The 10,449-nt window shown below is 38.6% G+C and overlaps 1 protein-coding gene across 3 annotated transcripts in view; it reads left to right on the forward strand.

Moving 5' to 3' along the window:
• LOC141400922 (A-type potassium channel modulatory protein KCNIP1) overlaps window positions 1-9,466 on the forward strand; it is a 195,241-nt gene extending 185,775 nt beyond the window's left edge. For all 3 annotated transcript variants that reach the window (XM_073980621.1, XM_073980630.1, XM_073980637.1), the window contains one exon: window positions 7,851-9,466. In XM_073980621.1, the coding sequence (XP_073836722.1) occupies window positions 7,851-7,979 (129 nt within the window). In that variant the 3' untranslated portion in view covers window positions 7,980-9,466. The remainder of the gene's footprint in view (window positions 1-7,850) is intronic.
• Window positions 9,467-10,449: the final 983 nt, after the last annotated feature.

Below are 10,449 nucleotides of genomic sequence, written 5' to 3' on the forward strand. Positions count from 1 at the left end.
ACTAAAGATACCTATAGGTTAATTTGTTTTACCAAGAATGCCTCTCAGGGTCCCCTTTTATACCATATAGGATCCCTTGTTGCACTAAGGATGTCCTACAGGAACTGTTGGTTATACCAAGAATGCCCTAAAGGGCCTTTTGTTATCCGAAAGGACTCTTTCTTATACCAAAGATGCTCTACACGACCCTTGTTGTACCAAGGTGACCTACAGGAACTGTTGCTATAACAAGGATGCTTTATAGGACCTCTTTTTACACCAGGGTGCCTTCTAAGACCCTTTGTTATACCAAGGACTGAAAGTATGCCCGCCTTATAAGACCCTTTTTTATACCAAGGATGTCCTCTGAAGGACCCTTTGTTATACGCAGGATACCCTACAGGACCCCTTGTTATACCAGGAATGTCCTATAGGATCCTTTGTTAAAGCATGGATCACCTATAGGACCCATCGTTATACCATGGATGCCCCGCAGTGATGCTATACCAAGGTTAACCTATACCAAGAATGCCCTAAAGGACGCCTTCTAATACCAGTCGCTTTATTATACCAAGGATGCCCTATAGGAGCCTCTGTTATACCATGATTGCCCTGTAGGTCTTTTTGTTATACCAAGGATGTCCTATTGGACTCTTTTTCATACCGAGAATGTCCTGAGAACGACCCCTTGTTATACCAAGCTTGCCCTATAAGACAACTTGTTATACCATAGATGCCCTATAAGAAACAAAGGACGTTCTATATGACTCTTTGCTATACCAAGGATATGCTATAGAAGCTTTTGCTATACCAATGGTGCCCTACAGGACCCCTTGTTATACCAAGAATACGCTGAAAGAACCATCTGATATACAAATGATGCCCTACAGGATTCCTTGTTATATAACGAATGTCCTACAGGACCCTTGTTATACTAAGGATGCGCCATAGGACACTTTGTTTTACCAAGGATGACCTATAGGGCTCTCTTTTATAAAAGGATGTCCTAAAAACCTCTTTGTTACACCAAGGATCCTCTGAAGGTCCCTTTGTTAAACACAGGATGGCCTACATGATCCTTCTTTATAAATAAATAATGTCCTATAAGATCCTTTGTTTACCAAGGATACTCTACAGGAACTCTTGCTATAATGCCCAATAAGACCCTTTGTTATACAAAACTAAACACACAAGAATGCCCCAAGGGGACCTTTTGTTATATCAACGATGTATTATAGGACCCCTTGTTATCCCAAAGTACCCTAAAGGACTCTTTGTTATACCAAAGATGCGCTATAAGACCCTTTGATATAACAAGGATGACCTATAGTACTTATTGTTATACCAAGGATCCTCAGAAGAACCCTTTGTTATACAAAGGACCTAATAGGACTTCTTGTTACACCAGATTACCTTATAGAACCCTTTTTTATACCAAGGGTGTCCCCTTGTTATGACAAGAACGTCCTATAGGACCCTTTGTTATGCCAAGAATGCCCTATAGGGCCCTTTGTAATACCAAGGCTACCCTACAGGACTCCTTGTATACCAAGAATGCCCTATAGGACCCTTTGTAATAGCAAGGCTACCCTACAGGACTCCTTGTTATACCAAGGATGCCCTATAGGACCCTTTCAATCCCACGGCAGCGGGTTCTTTCGTACCGGATTGACCCGGAACAACACAAAATCATCGTTCCGGCCAGGGGCTGCCACCTCAGTGTACATATTGTTACGGAATTAGATTTAACTAATCTCCGTGTAGACGTTGTTTTATTCCCCGATACGATTTGTACCAAATAAAACAGGGTTCGATTTAGATTACGTTTCTACAATGCTTTATTTACTTTATTACACTTATTCGGAGCTGACTGTTATAGCTAAGTACACAGCTTTACTTTACTTCTTTACTAGTCGATGTTTACACTTCGGTATAAAATTCACAACTGCCCACTGTTTGCCCGGCAACTCAAATTTATATGCCCACATTTGTCGTTTGGAAGTATCTAGAGCATGCATCTGGCAACATCGAGAAGCCAACTAACAACAAACACACAGACGTACACTCGCACCTAGCGAACAACAACAACACACATATACGGGATACAAACACAGAATACAGACATGACGTAATGGACAAAGTAAAGTACAACAAAAACAAATACTGGGCGATAATTGAACGATTATGGCAAAACAAATGGAAACAAAGGCACATTAGTAACATGTAAAGAACTAGAATGATGAAGATAATTCTACATGGTAGTTGTTGTTGCTTAAATAAAGTAACTGCGTAATAAAACTTTACGTTACAATTCAAATTTTTAAATTAACGGAAATTAAACTAATTTAACATAAATCTATCAGTTACATTCGTAACAATATGTTTGTATTTGTTTCGTTTTTCTGTGTTGGGAGCAGCATATCCCGGAATGCCTGCTCCGAATTCTTTTGGTCCATGCCGGGACGGAGGAAAACCCAGGACCAATGTATCTGTGCTCAGTTTGTCACATCCGCATCTTCACAAACATCCAACCTTCGGTGAGATGCAATAGATGTCAAGAGTGGGTGCATCTAAGGGGTTGCTCTGGACTTGTCCAAGTGAGGGACTACGACAGGGACTATGTTTCTGCATGCTGCGTGAACACAGTCCCCAGTGAGTCGTCGTCGGATTACGAAACTCCCTCCCCGTCTGACTACGAAACTCCCCCGCAGTCCCCTCGACAACAACCGCACACACAGCCTTTAACACCAGCCGTTGTTGTCCCAATCCCAGAGAATGCATCCTTCTTGTAATTTAATTGCAATGGACTCCGTGGTAAGATCGAGGAAATAGTAGATTTCATGAGTCGGAAGAATATCAAGTTCGCTGCAGTGCAAGAAACCAAGCTCAACACCAACTGTAGCTTACAACATTGCCCGCTTTTGGAAGGTCATAATCGTCTGGTCCTGGGGGACTTAAATGCGAATCATGAGATTTTTCATGTTTGAGGACATTGAACAGACAACCCTCCGGCCAAGCTTGAAACGTTGGATAGTCAATTATTTGTGTGGACGCCAGTTGTACGTGGAATTCAGGAACAAGAAGTCCAAACCCCGTAGAGTGAAACAGGGAGTTCCCCAAGGTGGGGTGATATCTCCGGAACTGTTTAACCTCTACCTCTCCTGTATTCCGCCCCCTACAGACGGCATCGAGATCGTAACGTATGCGGATGATTGCACGATCCTGGCGTCAGGTACCTATCCTGATGACATCTGTGAGAGTCTGAACAACTATTTAACCGATCTTACCACCTTTTTCCCTTCGAGGAATATGCAGATTTCCGTCTTAAAATCTACAGCCACTCTGTTCACCACACGGACAGCGCAGTTTGGAAGAGAATTGAATGTCGTGGTCGACGGTATCAGAATTCCGACCACAAACAGCCCCAAAATTTTAGGGGTCACATTCGACACTACTTTCAAGTCGTGCGCCACGCCACTGCTATCTACGACAAACTGAAAAGTAGGAACAAGGTCCTCAAGTCCTAGCCGGCAGCACTTGGGGTGCAGATAAAGAAACCTTGTTGACCACATATAACGCGAAAGGTCGGTCTGTGGTAAGCTATGCGGCGCCAGTCTGGTCCCGAGATTATGTGATACGAATTGGAAAATGATTCAAACCTGCCAGAATTCCGCCCTGAGAACAGCAACAGGGTGCCTCCTCAAATCTTCAGTGGACCATCTACATGAGGAGGCAAAGATTCTTCCAATTAAAGCAACACAATGAGATGCTTTCGTTGCAGTACCTGCTAGGATGTTACCGTGTGAGCCATCCCAATCACCATCTTGTGGGTAGGCCCGACACATACAGGCAGATCAGGAAGGATATACATGCTCTAGAGGCAGAGGTCCAACGATACAGGAGAGAACCCCTAGATCAACAAGCGTATCAAGCAGGTTTAAATAGTATTCACACGGATGCAGTTGTCAAAGCCTTAAGCAATTATAGTGTGAATAAAGTCCTCGAAATACATCCCCCATTTATTGCAGCTGAGGAGCGTCAGCTGCCACGACAAACTAGAGTAGTTTTGGCTCAACTACGCTCGGGATATTGCAGTCGCCTAAATTCTTATTGGGCGGATATCGACCGCGCCGTGCAAGACATCTGACCAGTATGTGGCATGGGCCCGCATGACACAGAACACATTTTCAACTGCCCAGCCAAACCTACTCATCTATCTCCAGTGGATCTGTGGTTACATCTCATCGAAGCAGCAACTTTCCTGGAACTGCAGATAGACCCAGAGCCAGATTGAACAGAAGAACGAACATACAAACATAATAACAAACACTGTTACAACAACAACAACATAGGATCCTTTGTTATGCCAAGAATTCCCTATAGCACCCTCTGTTATACCATGTATGCCCTATAGGACCCTTTGCTATACTAAGGTTTTCCTATAGGGCTCCTTGTTATACCAAGGATGCCCAATAGGGCCCTTGTTATACCAAGGATGAACTATAAGACCCTTTGTTATACAAAGGATGCCCTAATGATCCCTTTGTTATTCTAAGGATGCTATAAAGGACCTTTTTTATCCCGATGATGCCGCAAAGGACCTTTGTTATCCCAAGGATGCCCTAAATGACCCTTTGTCATACTAAAGATGTCCTAAAGGATCCTTGGATATACAAAGGATGTCCTGTAGGACTATTTGTTATACAAAGGATGCCTTTGTTATACCAAGGACACCCTATGAGTCCTTTTGTTATACCAAGAATGTCTCGCAGTACCATTTATTACTCAAAAAATGCCTAAAGGACCCTTTGTTAACCCAATCATGCCCTAAAAGACCTTTATTATTTAAAGGAAGCTCGAAAGGACCCCTTGTTATACCAAGGATGCCATAAAGAATTCTTTGTTATACAAAGATTGCCTAAAAGGATCCCTTGTTATACCAAGGATGTCCTAAAAAACCCTTTTGTATCCCAAGGATGCCCCATAAAACGCATTGTTATACAAAGGATGTCATAAAGGAGCCTTTGTTATCCCAAGCATGACCTAAAGGGCTTTTTGTTACACCAAGGATACCCTAAAGGAATCTTTACTATTCCAGGGATGCCCTATAACTAAGGGTCCTTAGTTATACCAAGGATGCATTAAGATATCCTTTGATATACCGAGAAAAAATTGAAGGACCATGTTTCACACAAAGGATGCCCTAAAGGCAACATTGTTGTTCCAAGGATGCCCAAAACGACCCTTTTTTATTCAAAGGATGCCCTTAAGAAAACTTTGCTATCCCAAGGATATTTTTAAGGGTCCTTTTTTATCCCAAGGGTGCTATCCAAAGGATGTCCTAAAGGGTCTTTTTTTATCCCAAGGGTGCCCTAACGGATATCCTAAAGGAACCTTTTTTATACAAAGGAAACCCAAAACGATCCTTTCCCAGCAAAATAAATTGGAAGTAGTGCAATGTAGACTAGTTCTTTCACGGCATGTTTTTATGCAGTTCAAACGGAGTCGTGAAAAAGGCACTCCATTCCTCACATTTTAACCGCATTTGGATGCAATCCAAAGAATCACATCCATTTGTCACATTTTAACAACATCCGGAGTCAGTTCAACGGAGTCGTGAAAAAGGCACTCCAATTCCTCACAATTTAACAGCATCCGGATGCAGTGCAAACGGAGTTGTGAAAAAGGCACTCCGTTCACTACATTTTATTAGCAGTTGTTAGAGATCCCTACCTGTACATAAATCAGTTTGTACATCTCTACAGGCAGCGGAATACATTTCCAAAAAGAGATAATCGTGTTAACATTTCCAAACATTTGTTAATACAAACTAAATATTATTTTAAATAATAATATTTAATTTGTGAACATTTTTCCGGTAACTCACGAGAAGAAAATTTCCCAATGGAGTGCTGTTGGAGTACATGTCGAAATCTTAACTGGTGATGGGAAGACAATATCAAACCCATTTAGCAGATGAAGCAAAATCACTTAAGCTTGGATTAAATGAAGAGCGGCGGAAACACACATGTTTGCGATTGAATTCAATAGAGAATTTTCATAATTTGTGTTAATTTAATAAAGGTATTAATATTTTTGTTTTACACAAATAATAAATGCATTTTATTTTGTTATTCAAAACACGTGCTCTGGACTGCCTCCAATTCTACCCCAAAGGGTCAGTTAAAATGCAATGCCAAAGGGTCAGTTAAAATGCAGTGCCAAAGGTTCAGTTAAAATGCAATGCCAAAGGGTCAGTTAAAATGCGGTGCAATGGAGTGCCTCTTTCCGGGGTCACTCCCTTGTAAAAATCATGAGTGAAAATGCATAATTTGATGCACTTCCAAATCACTTGTACATATCATTTAACTGCCTCTTTGGAGGCAAACTTTTCGCTGGGTTGTTATACCAAGGATGAAATAAAGTACACTTTTTTATTCCAAGAAGACCCTAAAGGACCTCTTGTTATACAAAAGAAGGCAAAAAATGACCCTCTGCTACCCCAGGGATGTCCTTAAGGGTCTTTTGTAACACCAAGGATAACCTAATGGACCCTTCGTTATACAAGGATGCCCCAAAGGACCCGTTGTATCCCAAGGATGTCATAAAGGGTCCTTTGGTATACAAAGAATGCCATTAAGGACCTATAGTTATACGAATGATGCCTTAAAGGATCCTTTGTTATCCAATGGATGCCCTAAAGGACCCTTTGTTATACCAAGGGTGCCATAAATGACAATTTGAATCCCCTTAAGGACATTTGGTTACACCAAGGATGCCCCAAAGGACCCTTTGTTATACAAATTTTGCCTTAAATATCCCTTGTTATACAAAGAATGCCATAAAGGACCTTTAGTTATACCAAGGATGCCCTAAAAGACCCTTTGTTATGCTGGGTATATCATAAGGGAGCCTTTGTTGTCCGAAGGACCAAGGATGCCCCAAAGGACCCTTTGTTATACAAATATTGCCTAAATAACCCTTGTTATACAAAGAATGCCATAAAGGACCTTTAGTTATACCAAGGATGCCCTTAAAGACCCTTTGTTATGCTGGGGATATCATAATGGACCCTTTGTTGTCCGAAGAAAGTTATACATGGTCCTTTGTCATCCCAAGGATGCCTTAAAGGACCATTTGTATCCCAAGGAACCTTATATATCCAAAAGATGTCCTAAAGGACCCTTTGTTATTCCAAGGTTGCCCAAAGGTGTCCTTTGTTATCCCAAGCATGCCCTAAAGGATCCTCTGTTATACAAAGGAAACCCAAAACGACTCTTTGTTACACCAAGGATGTCCTAGCGGAACTTTTCTAAACCAAGAATGCCATAAAGGACCTTTAGTTATACCAAGGATGCGCTAAAAGACCCTTTGTTATGCTGGGGATATCATAATGGACCCTTTGTTGTCCGAAGGAAGGGTCTTTTGGCATCCCAATGATGCCTTAAAGGACCTTTTGTATCCCAAAGGATCCTTATATATCCAAAAGATGTCATAAAGGACCCTTTGTTATTCCAAGGATGCCCAAAGGGTTCTTTGTTATTCCAAGCATGCCCTAAAGAACCCTCTGTTATACAAAGGAAACCAAAACGACCCTTTGTTACACCAAGTATGTCCTAGCGGACCTTTTCTAAACCAAGAGTGCCTTATAAATAGAATGCCCTGAATCCTTTGTTATGCGAAAGTTGACCTAATGGATACTTCGTTATCCCATGGATGGTCTAGGTGACCCTTTTTTTACACCAAGGATGCTTTAGAAATAATATTGAAAGCTTCTCTCTGAAATGAGAGAAGTCTCCCTTGTGTGGAACAATGTTTTTTTTTTGTTTTTCTCTCTGAAAACCACGCAAAAATTAACTCTCTTTTTGCAGGTCGATCGAGTCTTCCGAAAATTGGATTTAAATCAGGATGGTATTATAACAATCGAAGAATTTCTGGAGGCTTGCCTTAAGGATGATCTGGTCACAAGATCGTTACAAATGTTCGATAATGACCTTTGATGACCGGCTGCTGCCGATTATGATATACGAAACAATCGCAATACCGTTTCTTTAATAGATCTTTAAGAAGAAAACAACAAAACAGAACTCAAATTTAGCAACAACAACAACAATTTATTAGAAATGAATTAATGAAAACCATTTAAAAAGAAGAAGAACAACAACAAAAGCAACTAATAATAATAATAACAAATCTTGTTACTTAAAGTAAGTAAAACCAAAACTAAGAATTGAAAATTTAGTAAAAAATCAATAACAAAAGAGAGCTCATACACGATTTAAACAATGAACAACAAATCAGATAATTTTAGTTTCCAATTTTTATTTTCAATTTTAGTTCGATATTTTAAAATGAATTATTTAGAAAGAAAAAAAAAACTAAAACCATTTTAAATTGTTATAAAATAGTATTAAAACCAAAATTGAAATCCTGCCATAAATTCTTAAATTGAAAGATGAAGACAAGAGAAACTATTTATCTACACCCCCACCCCTTGCTGCCCTCTAAGGAATTTTGGCTTATCAATACCCGTTAAAATGCAATTAGACAATGATTTATGATTTGATGATGATTTCGATTTAATGGGTGGGAGAGAGAGAGAGTGAACGAGTAATGTGTGAGCCCATAAATTACTTTTGATGATGTTATCGACATCATCTTTACCAACACACGGAGCAGCTAAACTTGAAAACAAAAACCACCAATTTAATACAACCACAACAAAAACAACAACAACAACAAGATAATCAAGAGTGAAATGATTGCAGAATTAGAAAGTAATAGAACAATAAAAAATAAAATGTTATTATTTTGAAATAGACAAATATTAGTTTTTACATTGATAAGGGAAATAAAATAGTAACATGAGAATGCTTAGGAGATCTTCCAGTAAGAGAAGACCCGTAGGGTTTTAGGAGGTTTTTGTAGCTATAGATGACCCTGAGGAGGTCTTCTATTAATAGAAGACCCCTTAGAGATCTTCTTTTAATAGAAAACCCGCCTATGGTTATGTTTCCATGAGTTAAAAAATTACGCCCAATGATTTTTAAATGGGTCCTTTTGCTCCTCAATCTGTTATTTCCCATATCGACGCCTCCAAACAATAGTATGCTAAGTCGACTTAGCATGTTTTCAAGTTCTTTACATTTTTACATTTTACGTCCTTTAACTTAAATTCTGTCAAATTTTGGTAATGAACGGTCAATCCGAACAGAAGTTATAAACAAAAGTTTACTCAGAATAGTAGTGAAGGCCAAAGAAAACTGTAAACTTTGAGAGCTTCTCCTGCAAAACTCACTTTTCAGACTTAGCATACTATTATTTGGAGGTGTCGATATATCGATCATTCCATTGGAATTGCAAGGTACATTAACACATTCCCAGTAAAAACAGGAATTAAATAAAGGAACATGGAATTACTTTATAAAATCAATAAATAATAATCTAAAAAGACAGAAACAACAACAACAATATACACTAAACAAAACATAGGATTAGACACAATTAATAAAAAAATCTATTTACCCTTTTTCTTCAAACTTAAAAGATATGGCAATAACAAAATTTCGAACATCTGTATTTTATATTCTTTTTTTTTTTTTTGTTTACTAAACGACAAACAAGATTTATCACCTGTCAATTAAGAACAACAAACCACACATATGAAGAAAAGAGCAAATACCAAAAGAATGTTTAAAAGAAATGCTTTAAGACAAAGGATGTCCTTCAAAGTAAGGCAAACAAAGGATTATGTGAATTAAAATAATTTCATTGCTTATTTTTATATACAGATATACAGATATGTATATGGAGATTTCTGTGTGAAATGGGTCACTTTTTCAAAATGAGGTTTTTGATTTCCTTTATTTTTTGCTGTGGTGATGCTGCTCATCACCAAAAAAAATCAGTATATTTTCAGATGTATTTTTACTAACGGTTCCAGAGATATGGCGCCTTGAAAAAGTCGAATTCAGTAAGAACTATATGCAACGAAATACTCATAACTTCTTTAATATTGGTCCAAATAGAATTTTTTTTTTATCAGCTATCTATAGACAGCGGAATTTTATGCAACCCCTATTTTTGATCCGATTAATGTAAAATTTTGGGACTGTGCATATTTTTGGCTCTTGATTAAATTACAATCGAAACATATCACATATGCATTTTACATATTTTCATATGCAACAAATATTTTATTTAAAAATATCTTAAAAATGTTTATGTGTATATTTTTTCTGCTTAAAATTCTCTTCAGATAAGTCAATAAAACAAAGAAATGTGTAACCACAGCCAAAACCTTAAAAATACCGAAAATCGGGAGGTATCGTTCTATGGGGGGCTATAAAAAGACGTGGACTTATAGCTACAAATTTCAGGTGGAAAGTTTTATATCCCCAAGAAGTAATACAATATTTTAGCCATTTCAGTTGGATATTCAGGCCACAACCTTCAAAATACCGGAAATCG

Source organism: Musca autumnalis, unplaced genomic scaffold (assembly GCF_047663935.1).
Source record: "Musca autumnalis isolate F117 unplaced genomic scaffold, ASM4766393v1 scaffold_1, whole genome shotgun sequence".
Classification (NCBI taxonomy): Eukaryota; Metazoa; Arthropoda; class Insecta; order Diptera; family Muscidae; genus Musca; species Musca autumnalis.